This window comes from Chanodichthys erythropterus, chromosome 14, assembly GCF_024489055.1.
Source record: "Chanodichthys erythropterus isolate Z2021 chromosome 14, ASM2448905v1, whole genome shotgun sequence".
Classification (NCBI taxonomy): domain Eukaryota; kingdom Metazoa; phylum Chordata; class Actinopteri; order Cypriniformes; family Xenocyprididae; genus Chanodichthys; species Chanodichthys erythropterus.
In genome coordinates, this window is record NC_090234.1 from 19,694,937 (window position 1) to 19,720,660 (window position 25,724).

The following is a 25,724-nucleotide window of genomic DNA, read 5'->3' on the forward strand; positions in this document are numbered from 1 at the left end:
GAAAGAAACACGACTAAACATCTGAAGGTATGTTAAAAGATACAGTACATCTTACCGAAATCCGTATCATGTCTCATGTAATTGCTCAATCAGTGTTTCAACTTCGGAAAGATGTCAATAAAACAGCTTGTAAACAATGTCACGTAACGTCACATTTACCTAGAAAAACATATTCAGTGACCATAAACTCATAAGTCAGCTAAAAAAAGTGAACTCTAGAAAGCAGCATTCTGATAAATATAGCTATGCACCGTTACATATTCATTATAATTTTTAATGTTCTTCAATATTTAATGCATGTTTGAATAAATCAGTTATGACAGCCGTGATTTAAATGTTTATATTTAAAAAAAACCAAAAAAAAAAAACGAATTGGAGTAGAAATATGATTATGTAATTATAAACTTTATTTATAATAAAAAGATAAATGAGTGTAATTTAAGTACCAACTGACTCCATGTGTAGTTTATAGCATTAGTTGAGAGATTTTTTTCCTCTAGAAAATTTGCCATGTACTGTAACTGAAATACTACATCCAAAATAATTGATATCAAATCAAATCAAAATCGTAATCGAATCGAATCGAATCGAATCGAATCGAATCGAATCGAAATCATGTGAATAGTAATCGAATCGTGAAAACTGTGTCAATACCCAGCCCTATTAGGGAGTGGAAATTGCAAAAGAGCCAATAAGTTGTCCACTGCAGCCGTCTACTGGTTATAGTGGTAATTTCATGCGTTTGTTTTTATTTTAAAATAAAAGTGTTTGTATTTCACCAACTGTTAGTTTTCCTACATCATTTTACAAATGTAGACAATCTTTGAAGGATGAACAATTTATTTTTTTTAATCACATTGGAAATAACATTTAATTTGGATATTAGGCCTATTCATACTTTTGAGCTTTGAAGTGCTGGAAAAAGTTGTGCGAAGTACTTGAAGTACTTCATTCTTATAATAGCAGTCTATAACTGTCTAATTTTCTGATCAAAGCTATTTGTGATTTATATTTGGTATATATGATTCGTCTTTGAATTCATTTTTGGACTCATATGTGATTCATCTTTGGATGCACAACACACATACATACACACTTGGCGAGAGAGTAAGATCGGATTTCATGATCGGGGTTTGCCATACCTTGGCTTTGGTGAATTGATGCCACTTCTCTAAACAATAATAAAAAAGAATAGGACTGGATTAAACTGCTATTTTTATGTCCATAATCAGATATGACCATTGTAGGGATTTTCCATTCCATGATGAGAGAATCTAATTACTATATAGAGTATATCCTGAATGCATGCTCACTTATCTCTGAGGGAGTAATACATTAGATGAGAGATGCACAAAGCCATTCTTCTTCTATATGCGTTTTAAAATGATTTTGTTTCCGATTATATCCTGACATATTGACTTTAGTTCTCAGCTTTTGTTTCATCGATCACTTTGGCCATTTATATGAGGGCAGAACTGAACGAGCATGTCATGCAAGCAAATGCTAGATGGTTTACCATACACAAGCTGTGGTACTATTAGATCTTTGAAAATGACCTGTTTTTCCCAGAACTCTGAGGACTTTGGTTGACCATTGCGGTCAGTATGGAGCATCTGCCCCAGTGTAGCTCGCTGGAACTGGACTGACTGGCTCAGCCTCAGATTTCTGAGGCTAATTGCACCGCTGAGGTTATCTGATCCCATTTCACAGTATCGAGGGACAGAAGGGGGACATTTTTTAGTCAAGACACATTCTCTGTCCTCCACATGGAAAAATGCAGTGGAGAGACTGAGTGTCTTATCAGTGCTAAATAACTGTATACTCTTCAGTATGCATCAATCAACAAACAAAAAACATGTTCTGCAACTCTAGATACAACAATAAGTAATTTAGCCATATTAATGAAGTTATGTTACTTATTTAAGCTATCCAGTCTTACAGATTACATTTCCCCCCCTTCATATCCTCAATTTATTTTGGCTGGCAGCATAATGAAAAGTAGGTGACGATAATTGTTTATTTTTTAGAGCCTGTTTAAAAATAATGAGCAGAACATCATTAGCATCAATAATGAGTCATTATGCTGAGACATGCTCAGCTCTTCTACTAACACCTGAGACTCGAAGTAGGAGCCTCTGGTTACAGACCCACAGAGAGAGCGTACGCATTTCCAAAACTGCACGACAGCATAAGAATGAGCATAAGAACAGCTTTGCATTGCGTGAAATGCATCTCACCATATGCCTGATTTAATCTGCAGTGTTTTCACTTGGAAAATTTAATTTAAACAAAACAAAAAAACAAAACAAAACAAAACAAAACAAAACAAGACAAAACAAAAAACAAAACAAAACAAAACAAAACAAAACAAAACAAAACAAAACAAAACAAAACAGTTCCAAGCACAAACTTTTCAACAGTCCAAACAACACTGGACCACATAAACAAAACGAAATGGAACCGAACAACAGAACAGAACAGAACAGAACAAAACAAAACAAAAGAGTTTTAAGCTTGACCAGAACAGCAAACTTTTTTCTGCACTGACCTTGACAGCTAAAGCGGTAAGTACTATACTCTTACTGGTAGCTGAATGCATAAATTAGACAAAAAAAATGTAATTTAACTAACAACAAACAACACTGGACCCCACTGACAAAACAAAAATAAAACAAAACCATCAAAAGTTCTGGTGGCGAGTACTATACTCTTATCGGTAGCTGAATGCATAAATTGGCCAAAATATATTAAAGGGTTAGTTCACCCAAAAATTAAAATACTGTCATTTATTACTTACCCTCATGCCGTTCCACACCCGTAAGACCTTCGTTAATCTTCGGAACGCAATTTAATATATTTCTGTTGAAATCTGATGGCTCCATGAGGCCTGCATAGGGAGCAATGACATTTCCTCTCTCAAGATCCATAAAGGTACTAAAAACAAATTTAAATCAGTTCATGTGAGTACAGTGGTTCAATATTAATATTATAAAGTGACGAGAATATTTTTGGTGCGGCAAAAAAACAAAATAACAACTTATTTAGTGATGGCCGATTTCAAAACACTGCTTCAGGAAGCTTTATGCATTATGCATTATGAATCAGCGTGTTGAATCAGCGGTTCGGAGCTCCAAAGTCACGTGATTTCGTTTGACACACGATCCGAATCATGATTCGACACGGAAGAATCATAATGCTCCGATGCTTCATGAAGCAGTGTTTTGAAATCGGCCATCACTAAATAAGCTGTTATTTCGTTTTTTTGGCACACCAAAAATATTCTCGTCGCTTTGTAATATTAATATTGAACCACTGTACTGACATGTTTTTAGTACATTAATGGATCTTGAGAGAGGAAATGTCATTGCTGGCTATGCAGGCCTCACTGAGCCATCGAATTTCAACAAAAATATCTTAATTTGTGTTCCAAAGATTAACAAAAGACTTACGGGTGTGGAACGGCATGAGGGTGAGTAATAAATGACATTATTTTCATTTTTGGGTGGACTAACCCTTTAAATTTAATTAACAAATATGCATGAAGCAAGAGGCATGTATAATGATGAAAATCTGCATGCACAGACTATATGTGGGCTGACCAAAACCCCAAAGTTATACAGTAATATGTAGAGTTTGAGTTTTATAGATTCTTTAAAAAGCTATTTAGCAAGCAGATTGTACCGTATACGCCAATCAGCTGGCTTGTGTACTGAACACAGTCAAAGTTCAAGTGTGTGACCCCTCTGTATTGCAATAGGGATATACAGTGTCACAGTCTAATTGCACACAGGGAACAAACAGACGCTGCCTCCTTTGTTTGCATCCTGGGGGCTTGAAAACGGCAATATAAAAATGTAAATATTGGGTTTTGGTGTGTGGGTCTGGGCACACAGGCTTCCACAGGCACAGGTGGAAAATATGCTCTCGGACGCCATGCTGGGAACCACATGGCCCCACACAACATGGGGGCAAAGAGTGGCTTGCTGACCTGGCACGGGCTTTCCGCAGTTGGACCTCTTTCAAACCACGGTATTAGTTTCATCTGCGAGAGCGCTGCACGCATCAACAACGAGTATAGGGAGAAGATGAGACAAAGAGAAGCTTTGCCAGACTGAACCCTGTGAATGCAGGTGAAGATTTAAAAGACATTAATGGATATTTATATGGAGAAATAACTGGATTGGAGTGGTGCTTACCTGTAAAAAACCTACTACCTAGGGTGTTGTAGAGGTTGTGTTTACTTGCTGGAGAGATTATACAATACAAAATCATGTTCTTAAAGTGTCATATTTTCTAGTTAAAAAATATCTAAAAATCCTTGTAACATGAAAATGTACTTAAGAAGCAACGCTGCATTAGATATTAAGACTTTTCTTTAGTTATATGTTTAATACAAGTTCATTTTTCTCTTACCACACACTGGCAGATTTTTAACATTTATTTTACCAAGTATAAACAGCATTTTTTTTTCCCAAGTTAAAAACAATTGGAAAAAATCTGCCAGTGCTAGAAGAAAAACTCTTATATAATGCGCAAATGCACTTATATTTATTATACAGTCTATGAAACGAGTCTTAATATTTTATGCAGTGTTGCTTAAGTACATTTTTAGATATTTTTACTCCAAAAAATCTAGTTGTCATTTTTACAGAGTGTCATATTCTTTTTGGCTTGGGTCCCTCTTTTAATGTGAATCTATGAGATTTTTTGTCCATGTTACTGTCTACCAGGCAACAATTTTGTTAGTCTAAGCACTTAGAAAAGTAACAAAACACCAGCTGCAGGTTTCATTTATGTCTGAATCACAAACAGCACAAAGTTTACGGTTAGGGTTTTGTTCAAATCACTAATCTTAAGTATATGAGCAATGCTAAAAGTGATGCTTCAAGCACCACTTATAAAATCAATACATATGCATCAGACAACATGCATATTGAAATCTCACTGTAACAAAGTCTAGCAGCTCAAATCACTCCCGGTGTAGAATTGATTCTTTTTGTCCATACATTAGTCGCATGATGACATGACGTCGGGCCCCCTGCATCTCGCCTTTGCCGGAGCGCTGCTGAGAGGAAGCTTGTATCCATCTGGAAGCAATAAAGTTTTCTAGAAGAGTGCACAGTTTTATTTAATCTCCCCGTGTCTTACTGTGCCTCAAATGAAGGGCTGTTCCCATCTTGTCATCTGAAATCAGCCTCATGTGCGCCAGAATATGACACTTGCCACGCTGGGGGCCACAGACTCCTCGTTCCCTGCTTTGTTTTCTGCTCTCTGGATATCCGCCTTGTGAGGTTCAACAGAATTGGTATTTTCAAACTAATTAACTAATTTCCTAGCATGCAAAGCTTTTATGACAAGCAGCGATTCCCAACATAAAGAGCTCATTTAAAATAGTTTTTAATTTGTTTTTGTTACACATTTGAAAAATGAAAACAAAAGGCAGAACCTGTATAAATGTAAAGCTTAATAAATAACTTGATGCACAGTGCACTCATCCATGTAATTTAGGCATTTAAGTTAATTTTTGCTAGACAGGCATCACTGTTAGTATTTATCACATTTGGCTTAGTGATCTGAACAAACCCCTATTGTAAGGTATTAAACACACAACTCATCCTTCATCATTTGTGGAAATGAATAATACCTCAAATCCTGCAGCTTGTTGAGGACCACATTGATCATTTGGGCCAGAAACACTATGCAATGCCCTAGCAACCACCCAGAAAACCACAGCAACCGCACAGCAATGCTCTGGCAAACACCTTCAAAACCATTGCACTGTTGCTTAGACAAGCACCATTTACATTTCTATAGGCTACAGCAAATGTAAAAATCTATCTAAAATCTATTCAGCATATTATATACAAAATTATATACATATTAGTGCTGTCAATTAAAAAACAAATTAATTGCAAATTTTTTCTGTAATTAATTGTGATTAATCACACCTAACATTAAAGTTTTTAAGATATTTTTATATTGTAATAATTTCACATTTATTCTCTAAATAATGTAGAAACAACATAAAAAGCAGTATATTTTAAATATTTGATCTAACAGGTAGAAAATATCAAGAACCTGAACAAAGTTATCAAACACTTCAAAGTCTTCAATGCATAATTTATAAATATTTTTTTTTTATTAAAACTACAAAAGTTATTCAGTTAAGGGCAATGACTTCTTTCTTTCTTTCTTTCTTTCTTTCTTGCTTTTTTGTTCTTTGAGTAACATTAATGACAGACTTTAGGAGGTTTATTAGGTTTATTAAAGGGTTAGTTCACCCAAAAATGAAATTAATGTCATTAATTACTCACTCTCATGCTGTTGTTCATCTTCGGAACACAAATTAAGATATTTTTGGTGAAATCTTAGAGGTATATGACTCGTAGACAGCAATATAACCAACACTTTCAAGGTCCAGAAAGGTACTAAAGACACCGTTAAAACAGTCGATGTGACTACAGTGGTTCAACCTTAATTTTATGAAGCGACGAGAATACTTTTTGTGCCAACAACAAAACAAAAATAATGACTTGATTCATCAATTTTTCCTCTTCCCTGTCATTCTGTTACGCAGTTGGTGCAGTGAACGCATTGCAGAGCTTCCACGTTTATGTCCGAACGCGTGTCGCCTGTTTTAATGATGTCTTCAGTACCTTTCTGGACCATGAAAGTGGTGGTTAAATTGCTGTCTATGGATGAGTCATATACCTCTTGGATTTCATCAAAAATATCTTAATTTGTGTTCCAAAGATGAACGAAGGTCTTACGGGTTTGGAACGACATGGGGGTGAGTAATTGATGACAGAAATTTCATTTTTGGGTGAACTAACCCTCTTTTAGAAAAAAATGAACAAGTGCAACAACTCGTTTAATTTCTGAATTTAATTTCATCAAGCCTGATTTCGTGTAATCCGGAAAACATGAATCAGCAGCCAGTAATGATAGCATGTGTGTGTCAGCGCTGGCTGTGAGTGGTGTCTACACACAGAGATGCATGTAATTGTCAATGAGAGAGATGAGCTCTCTGGAGACGACAGATCCATAGTCAGTCTTCAGGAGGGCTCCGTGTTATATGACCTCGCGTGTTAGCAGACGTGTCATATTGATTTGGCCCTTTGCAGCCCCTTTAGACCAATGACCCTGAACATATGGCCCTTCTTATTTGTGAACTTGTGTGCCCTGCAGCAGAGGTACCAGTGGCAAAAACCTTCTTCATCCCCCTTCTCTAACCCCAGCTTTAGGTTTTTGTATGGATTACTCTCAAATCCCTTTTAGATCACACAAAAGAGGTGTGACGGCTTTTACATCTACAATCTACATATCTAATCTACATATTCTGTCTATGCATCTTAAAGGTGTTTTGCCTTTTTAACTGTTGCAGCATGCAATCTTTCAGGTTGTATACTGTATGAACTTGAAATGTGGGTGTATGTCACAGGTAATCACTAATCATGTTTATATGGACACCACATTTTTCAATTAAAGGGACAGTTTACCCAAAAGTTACAATTCTGTCATCATTTACTCACCCTCTTGTTGTTCAAACTGGTATTCCGTTGCTTTTTTTTCCCATAAGAGGAGAACTTTTCAAGAATATTTATGCAGCTATTGTCTATACATTTTCATACTGAAAAAAAAATAAATATATATATGTTTTTGAAAGAAATCTCTCATGCTCACCAAGGCTGCATTTATTTGACCAACACAATAAAAACTGTAATATTGTGAAATGTTATTACAATTTAAAATAGCTGTTTTCTTTGTGAATATATCAAATTTTATTTACTTATTACTCCAGTCTTCAGTGTCACACGATCCTTCAGAAATCATCCTAATATGCTAATTTGCTGATCAAAGAAATATTTCTTCTTTTTATTAATGTTGAAAACAGTTGTGTTGCTAAATATTTTTGTGGAAACTGTGATACATTTTTTTTCAGGATTCTTTCATGAATGGAAAATTCAATGGAACAGCATTTATTTGAAGTAGAAATCATTTTGTAACATGACAAATGCCTTTACTGTCACTTTTGATCAATTTAACGCATCCTTGCTGAATAAAAGTATTCATTTCTTAATAAAGCAATAAGCCCCGTGAAGCCGTGGTTTACAGTGAACTTATAACAGCTCTTCACTGTAAACCAAGGCTTCACGGGGCTTATTGCTTTCATAAAACGGTTACCACACAATACAAATTTAAAAGCCAAAAAATATGTATCAATGCAACTTTCAATCATTAAAATCATTAAAAGGCTTCCTTCCACTGGAAAAAATAGTCCCTGGCCATGAACAGCAACAGAAGTTACATTTATTACGCCATTAGATGGCGGCAAAGACTGTCTTTATGAGCGAGTCACTCAGTCGCAAAGACTTTTATATTGAAACTTGTTGTGAACACAGAACAAGACGGAAATGACAAACGCTTTGCATAGTGCTGTCAGTGTCAGCAGGGCACGGGAAAACCCATTAAATGTTAAAAGGACAAGGTTTTTTATTATAAACATAGGACTGACCTGAAGGAAAATGCTAAATTTGAATGCAGGTAATACACTTGGCCTGGTCACTCGATATCTCTCTCACAATACTCTTCTACACTATGGAGTAGGGCTGTAACGATTTGACCAAAAATCAAAATCTCGATTAATTGAACATTTTACTACTTTTACTTCTTTATTTAGCTTCTTCTTTTTTTCTTTTCTTTTTTTTTTTTGCTTTCCTTTTTTTGCCCCCGTATTTCACTGATAAGGTTTGTACCATAGGCTAAATATGTTCAACTATTAGAGGTGGAATATTTTTTCTAATGAAAAAGTGCATTTCTTGTTGATTTTAAAATACTTTGTTATCAGTTATTGTCTATGGGTCGTAACATTTCTTACTGATTTTTGTTATAACTAGAGAAATCTATGCTGTGTAACGGTTGAGTTTCTAAGCTACTTTAGTGATGAATCACAGGACAGCGTTGACACTTGAGTTGCTGCGCTCCTCTCTGCGGGCGATCTTCACGTGATGTGCGAGTTACTGTCTGTATGAGTGTTCGTGTGTCACAATATATCAGCACAGTAGAAAATCACTTCAATGTTCAAACGGACAAGCCTTAAAACGCATACAATTGACAAAGTTTTGTGCGGACACAAGTGAAAGTGATCTGGCTTCAGGGCGCGCGCTGTAAGAGACACGACACACCTCAGCTATCTGTGTCACAGCTTCGGGCTTGCGCACGCTGTGTGTGTGTATCGGCGCATTTAATAACAAAGATTAACTTATCTGTATAAACTGTGTAAAACGTACAATTACCATTTTCCGTGTGCCTGCAAACTGCACTTGATATGACTGACGGGGCAGAGTCACGTGACTAAAACCGAAATAACCGACATGGGAAAATTATGTCGGTTAGAGGTTTTAAATTTCGGTTTCGATTACTTTTCGATTAATCGTCCAGCCCTACAATGGAGTAATGTTAAGCTTCAGTGAACAAAATAGAGAGCAAACATATGTTTACGTTGCTAAGAGTGGCTGCTAAAGCAACATACACATTCAGTGGCGCAGCCATACTTATGAAATGCGGTCCACTATATGTTTTCGGGAATTTTACAACACTTCGAACGCAGCTCAACCAATCAGAATCAAGGGCCAGAACTCTCCGTTTTATAATAAAAACTCTTATTGTCCCCAAAGTTTTGATTGCAGACTGTCCTCCAAAAAAACCCCCCGACCCTATAGATCGTTTTTCAAGCACCTTTTTACGACCTATATTTACGTTTTAAATTCATGCGCCCTCTAGCTGGCATAAAAATAATTACAGCGTCGTGTTACGTCTGTCGTCATGAAATAATATATGACTGTCGTTACCAGTCAAAATGCGTGTTCATTTAAATGTAATGTGTGGACTTTTTACACCATTTGTCCTATTTCCATTTAGCAAAACTCATTTTTTTATTAACAACTACACCAACCCCACCCCTAAACCTACCCTTAGAGATTTATAGTGCTTTATTCCCTGGGATCGAACCCACGATCGCATGATCACATGATTGCATATTGTTATATATTGCAATGCTCTGCCAATTGAGCTACGTGAAACCTGAAATATGATGCAGATAAAAGGGAACAATGCATTAAAATGCAACTTTAGAAAACACTCCTATGGGTCGTGTTTCAGGGAAGTGACAAACCACCTATATAGGCGTACTGGTTGGAGAACATGTTGTTTGATTGGTAGTATATGTATATGTATATGTTTTAGAAACAGAGTGCTATGGCTCTGAAATCAAATATAACACAAGTTTGATGTCATTGTGTTTGGAAACACTCAAGAACAGCCAATGACATTCAAAACCAGACAAGAGTACTAAATATAAGCAAAAATACATTGAATATGCCTGTATGATTTCTGTCTCCTCACTCCAAAACTGTTCAATTTCTAGACTTTATACAACTGTATGTATCACATACCAACCATTATTACTCGCATATTCCAGTACAATGGCAACTCGGAATAACGTGACTCAACATTCCTATTAATACAAACATATGCCAGCTGTCTTATTCAGCGATCTTGTAACTAGTGTATAGTCTCATTTGGATTATAGTATCCACCTTCAAATGATGCATATATAATCGGAATATGACCAAAATTAAGTTAATTAATAATAGAATAAAACAGTCAGTGGCTTTTATTGCTTAACCTTATGGCATTTTGTGATGTTCTCATCGCAAAAAGAAACTGGAACAATCAATCATGAGCAAATGACCTTGGTAGTTTTTTTTTTTTTTTTCCTAGCATAATTTTAACTTTCATCAGCGTTCTAATACTTGTGTAAGCTTTCTAATTGCATCAGCAAAGCCACGTCAAGAGATTAATTTTGCTGCCAATTTTAATGCAGTTGTTAAAGTTGCATCATTATTTCCTTAAAAATAGATTAGCAAGTGTGGAGCTGTAAAGTGGCTAAAATACAATGGAGATATGAAAAAAAAAAGTTTGTGTAAGCAAGAATTTAGGGGCTCCCAAAAATAGAGAGAGCACAGTATTAGCAAAAAGTAAAGTTCCAATTGTGTGGCCTGTTTCTGAGCAGATCAGCAGGAAACGCTAGTCAGACTCATGCTTTACCATGGTGTAGTATCTCAATCTCCACCTCATTGCGTCTACTTAGCGGGCAGCTCATTTAAACTCAATTTTTCTGCTCTTAATTGGGGGGACTAATTAGTCCTATTGCCAAAGCCTTAGAAAATCAGAGCCCAGACCAACCTGACTAGCGCTGTGCACATGCTGACAACCGCGGCCTGAAAAGGGCAGTTGTACAGCAGCTCTTTATTAAAAAGGGTGGACATGTGCAAAAACTGCAACACAATTAGCATCAAGCAGATAAGTCCTGCTTTAATCCTGTTTACGGTCGGCATCAGGCAGATGTGCCAAGATTGATTCGGACAGGACTCCGGCTTACTGTAATGTAGCAGGGGAGAAGCCCCCCTTTTCGGCCTGGTCCCATTCTCCCCCTACCCTTCAGGACCCTCCCTCTCTCTCTCGGAGGCAGCTTCCTGTACATGACCGTTAACACGGGCCACTTTGTCATTTGCCCTGGCTCAAGGAAAGCTCTGCCGGGAGAGATTATCTCCTATTCCCACTAATTCAATTGACTCAGGGTTTTGTAGAGTGACCACAATGAAACGAAGCTCCGGAGTTAAATAAATAGAGTGGTGGAGGTATAGAGAGGTTCCAGCAGAAGCCTGAGTAGGAACAGATGGCGGCGGGTGTCTTGCGCAGTAATGTGAGAGGGTAGTTAATGTTCTGAAACGCGGAGGTGCGGCTCGGGGTGCTCCTAATGAAGAAAAGCTTTCACACAAGGAGAGAGAGAGACTGTCATTTACAGAGGCAGCTACAGAACTCGGTCCATCTTAAGGCTAGGCGACAGATTTCAGTACGGTTTAATTGGAGTTTGCCTGTGGGTAATCATTTACAGCGGGGGGTCAGGGGAGAACAGGAAGATTGCAGCCCATCGTAACGCTGGGGTATCAAGTGGAGTGCTGTTAAAAGTCTGAATTCTCACCCATTAAAACTTCATTTTGTTGTTTGTTTAGTTCTTATAGAAGACAGGGGAATTATAGGGATAGTTCACCCAAAAAAAAATCTAAATTCTCATTCTCTGTTGTTCCAAACGTGTATGTAGTTCTTTCTTCTCTGAAACACAACAGATTTGTTTTAGACCCCACTGACTTATTCTATGGGCAAAAATAGATCAAAAGTTTGGGGTCAGAAAGATTTTTGTTGTTGTTGTTGTTGTTGTTGACGAAGGAAATGAATACTTTTATTCAGCAAGGACACATTAAATTGATCAAAACATTGTTACAGAAAAAACTATTTCAAATAAACGCTTTTCTTTTGAGCTTTCTATTCATTAGATAATTCTGGAAAAAAAAAAAAAAAAAAAATCTGTCATGGTTTCCTCAAAAATATTAAGCAGCACAACTGTTTTCAGCATTGATAATAATAAGAAATGTGCCTTGAGCACCAAATCAGCATATTAAAATGATTTCTGAAGGATCATGTGCCACTGAAGACTGGAGTAATGATGCTGAAAATACAGCTTTGTCATCACAGGAATAAATTATAACTGAAAATATATTAAAATAGAAAACAGTTATTTTAAATTGTAATAATATTTTACAATATTACTGTATTTTTGATCAAATAAATCAAGCCTTAACTGTTGAGCATGAGAGACTTTTTTTTTTTTTGAAAATATTACCGACCACCAAATTTTGAATGGTATTAAAATTCATATGAACTATGAGATGGGAGGAAAAATAATAAGTAATTGCTTTTGCGCTCTCTCGAAAAATGTTTTGCGTTCCCCCAGAAACTTTACATTCATTCGCAAAATGTTTTCGTTCTCCCAAGAAGCTGTGCGTATGCTTATACAACGCAAAATTTCTCGGGGGAATGCGAACGTTTTTGTGAGGGAATGCTAAACTTTTGCGAGAGAACGCAAACGCATTGAAATTTGTTTTTCTATCACCATGTCTCTTTAGGGGCTCCGTTGGTTTGGAACTACTGAAGGGTGTAAATGATGACAGAATTGTCATATTTTGGGTGAACTATCCCTTGAAAAAAAAACACAAGTCAACATACTGAAATACGAGCTGCAAGTCATTTCGAACTAGTTATGAATGCAAACCTATACAGCATTTGAATAAGTGCAGAAAAACCTCAATTCACTTACAGTGGGTACGGAAAGTATTCAGACCCCCTTAAATTTTTCACTCTTTATTATATTGCAGCCATTTGCTAAAATCATTTAAGTTCATTTTTGTCCTCATTAATGTACACACAGCACCCCATATTGACAGAAAAACACAGAATTGTTGACATTTTTGCAGATTTATTAAAAAGGAAAAACTGAAATATCACATGGTCCTAAGAATTCAGACCCTTTGCTCAGTATTTAGTAGAAGCACCCTTTTGATCCAATACAGCCATGAGTCTTTTTGGGAAAGATGCAACAAGTTTTTCACACCTGGATTTGGGGATCCTCTGTGATTCCTCCTTGCAGATCCTCTCCAGTTCAGTCAGGTTGGATGGTAAACATTGGTGGGTGCTGTATGTACATTAATGAGGGGAAAAAAAGAACTTAAATGATTTTAGCAAATGGCTGCAATATAACAAAGAGTGAAAAATTTAAGGTGGTCTGGATACTTTCCGTACCCACTGTACATATTACAGTCTTTCAATTATACATTTTATTACTGCTGTGTCTTTAAAGGTCAAATAGGGTGAAATGATAAAAAATAAATTATGTTTTGGCATTAAAAAAAACACATTACAAGTGGTCAGGAGGTGAAAAAGTGACATGTAACATGACTTTAATGTCTCTTGTGTGTTTGGTTTAGCTGACCGTAATGTGAGGAAGCAGGAGGAGTATGTGGAGCTGAAGGATGTGTTTGCTGTGAAGGTGAAGCGGCGACGCTCCGTGGGGCAGCAGACGGGCGGGACTCTGCTGGGCATCACACTCTTCCAGTGCAAGAAGAAAGGGCTCAAACTCAAGGACCATGCCATCCACCTCAACAACCTGAGCGTGGACCACTGTGAGACTTGGTTCAAAAGCCTTAAAGACATCCTCAGCGGTACGTTCACACATCAGAACAGTTTTAAAAAATAAGGGCACAAATCAAGCATTAGGCATTTATAATTATTTCTTGGAGCTTCAGTGAATTTTATGACATACATTTATGATGTGCAAACATTAACCTGGTCAACATTCTCTTCACTTTATATTTTATTGTGTTTGCTGACATTTATTGAATAAAGCCTGGCCAAGTCTGAAATGAATTGGACACAATTACTCTGTTCATGAACCTAGTTAGTGTAACATTTTAAGTGCGCTCGTGATGCAAGGCAGCATAATTATTCCACCTTCTAAGATACTTTACTTTTGCCAAATTCTGTGGCAGCATGTATCCTTTGCAGAGAAGGCAGTCTCATAATACATTGCAAAAAGCTTGGTTAGAAAATATCTATCCAAAATGATAGACAAAGTAAAAAGAAATTGTAAAAAGCTTTGAATTAGAAACTGTAACGAGGTTAGTAGATGTGGGAAGAAGGAGGCGGGAACCGACGAACATTCAACAAAACTTTAATATAAAATAAAACAAAACGAAAGTAATGCCGGCAGACCCTCGCGGACGTCTGCCGGCCACACAAACATAATAAAACATAAAATAAAGTCCAGGCCTGGTCCTCTCTCGTCTTTCATTGTAGTCGCTCCTCCTTTTATGCCTCCGGAGCTCCTCCGTGAGAGACTCGAGGCCGGCACGCCTCGCAGGTGACGCTCATTATCACTCGCGTCACCGGCCTCGCGCCGTTCCCTCACGGCTCTCGCCCGCCCTGCTCGTCACAGAAACCTTTTCTATTCTGATTCAGATGTGTTGGAGAGCTTGCAGCTTTGTCTGGTTAGAACAGTGATGTCTCAAACTGAGAATCATTATCAAAAGTTCTCCTTTATTGAGCAGTCTTACAAGCTTACAAGAGATCCAGGAAGATTAAAACAAACAAATTAAACAGAGCTATAAAGTATCCAGTCAGTGGTTCCTCGCTCCATTCTCACAGCATGTTGGATCCACCTTTTATACAAGGAGTCAATAATGGAATAGACTAGAAAGCTGACTAATACAGTAGACCTGTATTATTCTACTAATACAGTAGATAATCTACCTGTTCAATAGACTTAGAAGTTTACCAATATAATAACTTAGAATGTTTACTAATATAACAAACCTGAAAATTGACTCTAACAGACAATTCACCTCTAAATAACAATTAAATACAAATAAATCATTAGTAAAACTGGGCTTTTTTTTTTTTTTTGCAGAAATACTTAACAGAACCATTTACCCAACATTTTGTGTGCTGTGTACACTACCGCTCAAAAGTTTGGGCTCAGTTAGATTTTATTTAAAAAAAATATATACTTTATTTCATCTAAGATGCATTTAATTGGTCACACGCTGCAGTAGCTAAAGTCTGCATTGTTACAAAAAATGATTTCAAATAAATGCTGTTTTGTTTGAACTTTCTATTCATCAAAGAATCCTGAAAAAAAGAGATTTTCATAGAATATTAATACATGAACCATAGGCGCCGATCCCGGAAAAATACGAGGTATTCTCCATTGATTTTAACCAATAAAAATCGATTAGAGCTTTCAGACATGATCTTCGCCATCTTCATAGTTTATTTAAGGCGGTTTCTATGGCGATATTTTAGTGACAAATGTCGAGAGTGCATCAAAGTGATGCACGAGCAGAAATGGCTCTGCTCTCGTTCAGATACATGCGTGCGCTCAAACTCTTCTTGCATCAGATATCAGCGAGATATTTGCGACAACACTCGTGAAAAGGTGCTTTTGGGTCGAAATTGTCACCTTGCTGCGCGGATATAATGCAAATAAAACATCCAGTTGACGTGCTGAGTTAAATAAAGAAGTTCAATAGTTAAATAAGACCTATTTAGTTTTTTTTTTTTTGGTTGGGTAATGTGGGGCACTGGGCACCCACCGGCGGAACATAAATCGGCGCCTATTATATGAACTACTGTTTTCAACATTGATAATAATAAGAAATGTTTATGAGCACTAATTCTGCATATTAGGATCATGTGACACAAGGCTGGAGTAATGATGCTAAAAAATATTCAGCTTTGCCAACACAGGAATAATTTACATTTCAAAATATATTCAAATCAAAAACAGTTATTTTAAAATGTAATAACATTTCACAATATTACTGCTTTTACTGTATTTTGGATCAAATAAATGCATCCTTGGTGAACATAACATTACTGTATTTCTTAGTGTATTTGTATGCGTATTAGAGTGCTGTTTATTAGCAAACACAAAATTCTATCAATTGCTAGTCAAGTTGATAGAGTTATTTGTATAAATCATTGGGCTGCCTATGTAGATCGTTCTATTTCATTCAAAATGCTTCCTAAGTAGACTGCAAGGCAGCTCACTAGGTTTTGGAACAGACCCTTTGTGTCACAATTAAATGATTTCTCAAAAAAAGCATCAGATTTATAAATATGATGTTTTAGGTGTGTCAACAACATCCTGGCTACACAAAAAAGTCATGAATAAACACCACGGTCTGGATTAGAAGGTACGCTTGTTGAGAGAGCCGAGGGGCACCATCTCCTTTGTGTGATGACCATATCATTATGTGGTGTGCCTGATGGTAGGGGGGTCGGAGGGGGTCTTGAAAGAGGTGGTGTTGGCCGCAAGGACCTGCTGGATCAGACTGGAGGAACAGGTTGGTCCTACGGCCTCCCTGGAGTTTGTAATTATCTGTGCTCCTCTCGCTAGCGTTCACTGCCAAGACAGGCCAGCGGCCTGCCTAGCGCTTCGCTGTGCTGCACGGGAGACAGGTGTCCTTCCAAATGCGTCAGAACTCTTCATTCTCCGGTTCTCGAAAACCTGGGGGAGGGATGCAAGGAGGAGATTTAATAGCGGGGGACTCAGTAAAAGCCCCGTCTAAGACTCTCCCGAGGACCAACAAAATGATTTCTTCTTTCATAAGCATTACTATAAACTTCCTTCGTCAGCTAAATGAGCATTGAGCATTCAGACGCCGCCTTTGTGAAAATGTGTATGTGTAATCTCTGTTAATCCCAGTCTGCAGAGAACGCAGCACTGCACATTATCACTGATATTATCTAGCCTCACAATTAGGCTGAAAGTTCAATTTTAGAAATCCTTTTTTGCCCGCTGTGCACCAAACAACACGGTGCAAGTAGTTGTACACTATATTTAAAACTGGATTGGATATGGGATATGAGTTTAGGACTAGATAATGGTGTGGGGAAAATCTCTGGAAAGTGTTTTTGTCCGATGAGGGCCTAGTCATAATGCTGTATTAATGCCAGCTAATCCCTGGAATTTCAGTTACAGCACTGAATAAGAGGTGATGTAACAGCAGTGCTCAGGAGGTGCATTACTCACTGGGAATTAGGGAGGGGATTGTCCAGGCCTCACAACTTTATACTATCAAGCCCTTCCCCCACCTCAGTGAATCCTTTGGCCCTATAACTTCTTCACACGAAAGAGTTTCTAAGCTGTAGCCCTTTAAAGATTAAAATGCTGGCTTTTTGCGGGTAATTGTGAGTGAGGACTGCATGTACTTTGGGTAGAACATGAATTAATTAACATAATTAAAGAATATGCCTTGAGGGAGCCCAGAGGAGAGAGGACATGCTTATTTAGGGCTGTGAGGAGAAAAATTAATACACAAAGATGAGATTCTTTGTGGTGTCTTACAATGGAAGTACATCGAGATTTTCCAAAACCATTAAAATACACAGTTTCGAAGGTATAGCCAGAAGACTTAAACATTATTGTCCAGTTTCACAGCCAATTCCTAGTCTAAGTCCTAGACTAAAATGCAAGTTTGAGCAGTCTTAAGTGAAATAACTTGCACCGACATACCTTTAAATATGTCAGTGCCATTGTTTTGTCTCAAAATGCACACCAGTAATGTTTTTTTCTAAGGGGTGTTTAAAAAAAAAGCTACTTAAATGTCTCTTAATTTGACTAAGGCCTAATCCTGGCTTAATCTAAGCCCTGTCTGTGAAACCAGGCCTGTGTGTTTTGGCATGAATAAAATTAGAATCGCTTATGGACCTTGTCCGTGTAAAGTTTCATCATGTCTTCCATCCTAATGACCTAGTAAAGCAGGTAAACGGTCCTCTCATAAGGATTTTTTTCAGCAATACAGATGTTTATACACCTAAAAAGTAGCCAGACTTTACACACTGCAAATAATGACTTCTTAATGGGATTAAATTTCAGTAAAAATATCCAAAACTTCTTAAAAATATCTAAAAGTACCACTGCATAAGATATTAAGACTTACCGCAGTGGATTTTTCCCACCACTTGCATTTATATCTTAAAATCAGCTTGAAAACACTATTAAAATTACATGCTCTGAAAACGACTCTGAATATTTTAAGGATAAATTTAAGGATTTTTACATGTCAGCTAGAACATTAGATCGGGATTAGTTTTTTTGTTTGCAGATCAGATCACATTTTGGCGATTGGTTTAATCAGCAGAAACTTAAAATATTATGTTATCTGAACCGCATTAATTATTGAAGTTTTTATTTGACAAATGAAAAAAATGTTGTGATAATGAATCATGAAAATAAATAAATAAATAAATAAATAAATATATATATATATATATTTATTTATTTATTTTTTTTTTTTTTTTACAGTGTAGCATACCAACAAAAAATGACAAAAGTATTATTTTATTTTATTTTTTAATAAAATAAAACTTGCATGATCACAATGCAAGGAAGGTCAAATGACAGTAACATTGCTAATAAAAAATATATTTGGTGATTTAGTTTAAAAGTATAAAAAACAACGACCACAAAAAACAGATTGCCATTGGTCAGATAAACAGATCACAATAGCATACTACTCTTACTATTTCTGCCATTTAAAGATATGACAGAAAGAGTATTCTAGTATACTATTCTGAATAGCATATTAGCATAGTATGCCTTTCCAAATAGCATATTAATAATTAGCATAGGCAAAAATGGTAAGAGTATAATGCTAGTATACTCATCTGATTTCAACCACAGTAAGTCAACATACAAATATCTGAAAAAGAAAGACAACAAATCACATGGTTCTTAAAAAAAACTCCAGAGCTATGACGAAATCACTCAAAATTATTAGCTGGATTTTTCAAAAATTATTAGATCACCATGAATTTAAAGGTGCTGTAGAACGTCTTTTTAAAAGATGTAATATAAGTCTAAGGTGTCCCCTGAATGTGTCTGTGAAGTTTCAGCTCAAAATACCCCATAGATTTTTTTTATTAATTTTTTTAACTGCCTATTTATGCTGCGGCCCCTTTAAATGCTCACGCTCCCCGCCCCCGGAGCTCGCGCTTGCCTTAAACAGCATAAACAAAGTTCACACAGCTCATATAACCCTCAAAATTGTTCTTTACAAAGTGTTCATCATGCAGCATGTCTAATCGCGTAAGTATAATATTTATTTGGATGTTTACATTTGATTCTGAATGAGTTTGATTGTGCTCCGTGGCTAAAGCTAACATTATAAATCTCTCCAACAGTGTGTAAAGAATGAAGTTGTGTTTATGAATTATACAGACTGCAAGTGTTTAAAAATTTAAAATGAAAATAACGACAGTCTTGTGTCTGTGAATACAGTAAGAAACGATGGTAACTTTAACCACATTTAACAGTACATTAGCAACATGTTAACAAAACATTTAGAAAGACAATTTACTGATCATGTCAGTTATTATCACTCCATCTGCCATTTTTCGTTATTGTCCTTGATTGCTCACCTAGTCTGATGATTCAGCTATGCAGACGTTAATACTGGCTGCCTTTGTCTAATGCCTCGATCATGAGCTGGCATATGCAAATATTGGGGGCGTACATATTAATGATCTCGACTGTTACGTAACAGTCGTTGTGATGTTGAGATTCGCCTGTTCTTCGAAGGTCTTTTAAACAAATGAGATTTATATAAGAAGGAGGAAACAATGGTGTTTGAGACTCACTGTATGTCATTTCCCTGTAATTAACTCATGTTATTCAACTATGCCAAGATAAATTCAACTTTTAATTCTAGGGCTCCTTTAATTTCTTATGTCATAAATATATATTTAAAATGAAGGAAAGTAAAACTGTTTTACTAATTTTTACAATATTTGCTATTTTTTACAGTGTAAATCAAAGATTTCAACAATTTTGGGTCATGATGAATTAGATTATCCTTTATTTCAGTACATCCTGCTATAGATGTTATAAAGGATCATTGATTAGGGACCTTCATGACCTTCTCTAGGTTATGACAGCAGCACAACTGTCATGTGCTACATGAGCTTCCACGTCACTGTTCATGATCACCTGCTAAACATAAACCTTCACAATCTCTTACAGTTGTTAATAAAGCATGGCAGTTTGTTTGGTCCTTGTGGAAATGTTTACCCCACCCCCTGCATCGCGCGCACATGCTCTCACAGGCACACAGACGCATGTTTTCCATAGGTGGATTATCTCTGTTATTTTATTGGCTGTGCTGCCAAATCATTGGCTCGGGGGATGAGAGCGGGCACGCTGGATTACAGGGGTGCTCACCTGTTACAGCAGCCCAGCGGATCCCGGCCTGGTGTTTCCCAGGGAGGCGGCACAATGGAGGGTGTGTCCCAGCTGACACTCAGCACAAAAGGTGAACGGTCCGAAAAAAACCCCCAGACCCTCAATCCCCATTGTGATTTTATTCAAGGTGAGCTCTGAATGCCATACGCAGCATCGGCGTGTTTTTCTGACAAGCCATGTGATGTGCGCTGACACATGAGGTGCGGCCGCCCAGCTGACAGATTAAACCCTGTGGTCAGAGAGCGAGCGGTCGGGCCAGGCCACAGACCAAACGTGCGGGGAGACGACCGGCAACAATAGTAGCACCTGTACTACAGTCTACTTGGATCCAATGTAGTCGTTGAGTTGAACTGGAATAGACTCCTTGTGTCCTTAAACCCTCTTTTGAAAGATTAGTCTAGGCAGGTCAATCAGAGCCCGGGAAGCCTTCGGCGCTCTACTCCGGACACATAATGTGCTCTTGGTGCTCTTGTCAAAGCATGTGGTCACACTCCGGCGTCAAGCTGGACTTTATTGTTGTAGACCTAAAGGGAGGAGAAAAGACAAACAGAGAGAGGAGAGAACTCAAGGGTCATGCACCGGGTCCATCTCATTCCTCCAAAGGCTTTTGTGACCCATCTGAATTCATATGTGCATTTGGCATAAAGCACAACAGTTGCTATTGTGCGCAGTGCATGAAATTGCTTTGAGTTGTTTAACAAGATAATAGGGGAAGCGAAATCTCCCTCGGAACGCGATTGTAAAAATGCGTTCGACATTTGAAGGAAGCTGGGCCTTTGGCCGAGCTTGCGCGGCATTTACATGAGCTGATGTACAATAGCTCGATAGCAGAGTGGATAATGTTACACATTAACAGCTTTTCCATTAAGTCAACCTGCGTATCCATGGTGACTCTTTCCCCTTGGCTCCTTGGAAACGGATCAGTCTGTGTATCTTATTGACTGGAGCGCTCTTACTTCAGCTGGGATGTTTTCTGGCCAGCCCAAACTGTGTTTATGCCTGTTAAGAGTCAGGTACCTTGATCCTGTTTCACATAAAAGACAAAAAAAGATTCATTAAAAGCGTTAAAGTTGTAGTTCAAGTCTACAGTGACCCAGTTAAAGAAGTTCACCTAAAAATGACAAATCTGCCATCATTTCATTCCAAACTCATATGATTTTCTTCCTTCTGTGGAAAAGTGCTTCCTTCTGTTTTCAAGTGTTTTCTATTTCACAATTTAGTATCAAAATTTAAGTTTATAATATCTAGGCCATAAGCATCTCCAAACAGAAATGTACAAGTTTCTAATACTTCCCCATCTTCCATTGTACAGCCAAGCTGGTTTCCAGCTCAAAACTACTGCTATTTGCAGCCTAATCTGGCCACACAAAGAGACTGCAATTCCATTTGCTACCACTAGTGACATTAAAAAAAAATGACACACTTCACCTTTAATAATTATATTTAATATAATACATCAGTGTATTTACATAGGCTTCACTTAAAAGGTGATCATGGTCATGCATGAGAACAGAAAACAACTTTTGTCTTATTTTATGCTTGAAGGGGACATATCATGAAAATCTGACTTTTTCTGTTTAAGTGCTATAATCGGGTCCCCGGTGCATCTGCCAAACCAGAAAATGTGAAAAAGGACAACCAAGTAACTTTGTTTTGGATAGCTTTTCTCTGCAAACATGTGAAAAAACAAGCTGCTCAGATTTCGCTCCTCGTGACGTAAGAGAGGATCTTATTATAATATTACCACCCCTTAATCTGCATGTTTCCACCCACGGCGCCACCATTTTGTTTTTGCAAGCGAAAATTGTGCATCAGTTCTAAGGCCATGGCAAAAGTTCGAGCAAAGCATGCTAACTGTTCTGTCATTGACTGCACAGACGAGCACTGAACACTATTTAGAGTCTTGTTAGCTTGGATTCCCTGCAAGTTGACCCTGGCAAGCTTGATTGCTAAAAAAGTAGCGTTTCTGTCTGATCGATATTTTGGAAAAAACATTAGACCATTCACAGCATTTGATAGCAATCATAAGCATGTGTATGGCTCCGTTTTCCAAACAGGTACGCTATGTATAGTTGGCGTCCATACGGGTTTTGCACAAAAGACTAACACGACAGCACATGCTAGTCGATGAGTTGAATCAACTCCACAGCAACTACATAAATTTATCCACTAACCATTCAGAAACGTCCAGTTTCATTCTAAAAGTTGTAACTTCTTCCTGTGTCTCTCCATCAGTGTCGACTCCGGTTTGATCAATGTAAGGCTGAACACCGTTACTGACAATCCTCATTTTGGCTGCGTGAGTTTCTCTAGCTTTGTTGTTGTTGAGAAACCGAAACGTGTGCTGTTAAAGCTCAGCCCTCTTTTGGAAAGTGGCCAAGGAGCAGCAGCTCATTTGCATTTAAAGGGACACACAAAACAGCATGTTTTTGCTCACACCGAAATAGAAGCAAATTTGACAAACTATTATACATTATCTGTGGGGTATTTTTTAGCTGAAATTTCACAGACACATTCTGGGGACACCAGAGACTTATATTAAATCTTGTGAAAAGGGGCATAATAGGTCTCTTTTAAAATATTTTAAAATCCCTGAAACATAAAAATGTATGTAGACAGAGTATAAGATATTAAAACTTTTCAAATGTTGCATCTTGAATATAAGTACTATGTCTTATTGGGAATTTTTTTTTAACTTGTTAAATTTAATTAAAGTCTAGTTTTAGCTTTAGTTCCTAAGGTTTTTTTTTTCTTTTTGTAGTGAACTTAAGGTTGCTCAGAAACTTGCGTACTTTCTTGCACTGCCAGAAATAAATTGCAAAATTATACCTTTTGGGCTACAAGAGCCTACTGGGACAGTACCTAAAGATGTATATCGTAAAATGTACTACTATAAAACTTTTTGGGGTAAATAATATTCAAAGATGTCCCTTTAAGGGTGCTACTCCAGTGACAAGCTGTTGTAACCCTACAGCTACTCATTTTTTTTACTTGAGTGTCAAAAGCAAATCAAATGTTGCGGTGCCTAAAGATTCCCACCCCTAAATACCACCGTGAGAGGTATCTGGGGCTCTGTCGGGATGTCTCAGGATGGACAGATGCTCCTGTGGACTCTGCTGTAGGTACAACTGCAGTATCACTTTCACCAAGTGCTGCTCGTAGATTTTTTCTGCATATTCCCAACGGATCTTTCCCATTTCTCTGTCTGTCACACCCGCCCCCGGATAGACGTGTACGCAGACATAATGGAGGCACCTAACACATGGTGCTGTTTTTTCCCCTCTCTGGCTAATATTAGGAAAGGTGTTATTGTCCACACCGAGAACTACAATGGCTCTAATTGAACAATATGCATGTGTGTCCCACATTTTAACATGGAATAATTAATAGGATGCATTACACACTTAATTTTATTCTCCGAGCCTCTACGCGGTTTTTCTCATTATATGGCGCCTGTGTGAATTAATTGTTTCAATGAAAGCAAGTGTATTGATTTGAAGCCCAAACCTCCACCGCAGTTCCCCACCTCGTCTAGCGGTTGGAGCAGCTCCTGCCTGGTGATGCCCCTGCTGGAGGGGACAAATCTGGAGAGGGCTGGGTCTCCCCCACTGCTAATGCGCGCTAATGCCAGTCCCTGACACCATGCCAGATGCTCCGCTCTTGGCAGAGGATCTAAGGAAATGTCGAAGCACTCGTCCCCCGTATGGAGATCTCACGGCCGGTAGGAAAGTGGCACAGGACAGTGACGCTCTTTTTCTCTCACCCGTTCCATCTCCTGTATGGCCCCCAGATCGCTTACCTCCCCTCGGGCCTGCCGGATCCAGCTCCTTTCCGATCCTGACCTTTCCCACTGCAAGGCCCCAATCTAGGCTTATCCGTTGGAGGGCTCACTCCCCTCGCCAGCCAGCCAGCTAGGGATTTCAGGGCAAAAATAAGACATCTGTTCTTGAGGATTAGCAAATATTCTGTGCACCCCAGAAAGCCCGTTTGGGTATTGAGGGCTCAGCGAGTGGAACGGTCTATGGGTTACTTAAGTGCAGTTTGATGGCTGTGTTATATACGTTGTGACTCTGTTGTCCTCTGTTTTCCTTTTTAGGGGGCTTGGCTAAGTCAACACACTGTTATTGTACAAAACTACTTTTTTTTTTTTTTTTTTTTTACCAAAATCCCTAACCCGAAGACAAAATTTCTCCAATGTAACCCCTTCTAGATCTTTCAGATCCCATTCTGACTCAGGTTGCCATTACTTTTCTGATCAAACTTTTTTTATCTATCATCTTTTTTTTCAAAACTTTCAAAATGATTTGTCAAGCTAATATTCAAAGATTTTCTTGATGAAATTTGCTTTTTTTTAAGTTAAAATCACAGTTATGAATATCTTTGAATTTCAATTTATTTAAATTCTATCTCATTACATTTATACAATTCTGCATCCATAATTCAAATTCAAGAACTTAATTGCAATTTCAATTACAAAATAACGCTGCACTGTAACATGACGCATATATGCTTTGCAATCAAACCATGACTGGACTGCATGGTCAGTCCTCTCATTAGCGCAGTGGGTGAGTGTTTACGGGCAGTCCTGGGGCTTTGTTTGTCTCTGAAATCAATGTGTAACCTGACCCCGCTCTCAGGTAATTTACCCCTGATTATGGGAAAAGTGCTCCCCTGTGCCGAATCATCTTCTCCACAGGGAGATCCTCGGCTACACCATTCAGATGCTCCTTACCTTTCTCATCAGCACCCTCTGTGCCCTGAGATGGGGGCTGGACAGAGACAGATGTAGCCACTGTGTTGGGTGACATTAGCCGGTCTTGATAGCCCTCAGGAGTAAAACAGCCTTAAGCCTCTGAGTCAGAGGGCGGCTGCATCGCTGTAGTACATGCTGCTGACCTCATGGAATGTCCGCAGGTGGCAGGGACATGTGTCTGAAATGTGCACGTCACTTCAAAGCTATTGAGATGACAAACAGAACCAACTTGTTTACATGAAGGGAATAATACATGTTGGTGAATGTCAC

The 25,724-nt window shown here is 37.9% G+C and overlaps 1 protein-coding gene across 1 annotated transcript in view; it reads left to right on the forward strand.

The window, feature by feature from the left end:
* The window catches only part of cerkl (ceramide kinase-like), an 85,220-nt gene that overhangs the window by 6,962 nt on the left and 52,534 nt on the right, over window positions 1–25,724 (forward strand). The window contains exon 2 of the mRNA XM_067410754.1: window positions 13,887–14,120. Within this exon, the coding sequence (XP_067266855.1) occupies window positions 13,887–14,120 (234 nt within the window). The remainder of the gene's footprint in view (window positions 1–13,886; window positions 14,121–25,724) is intronic.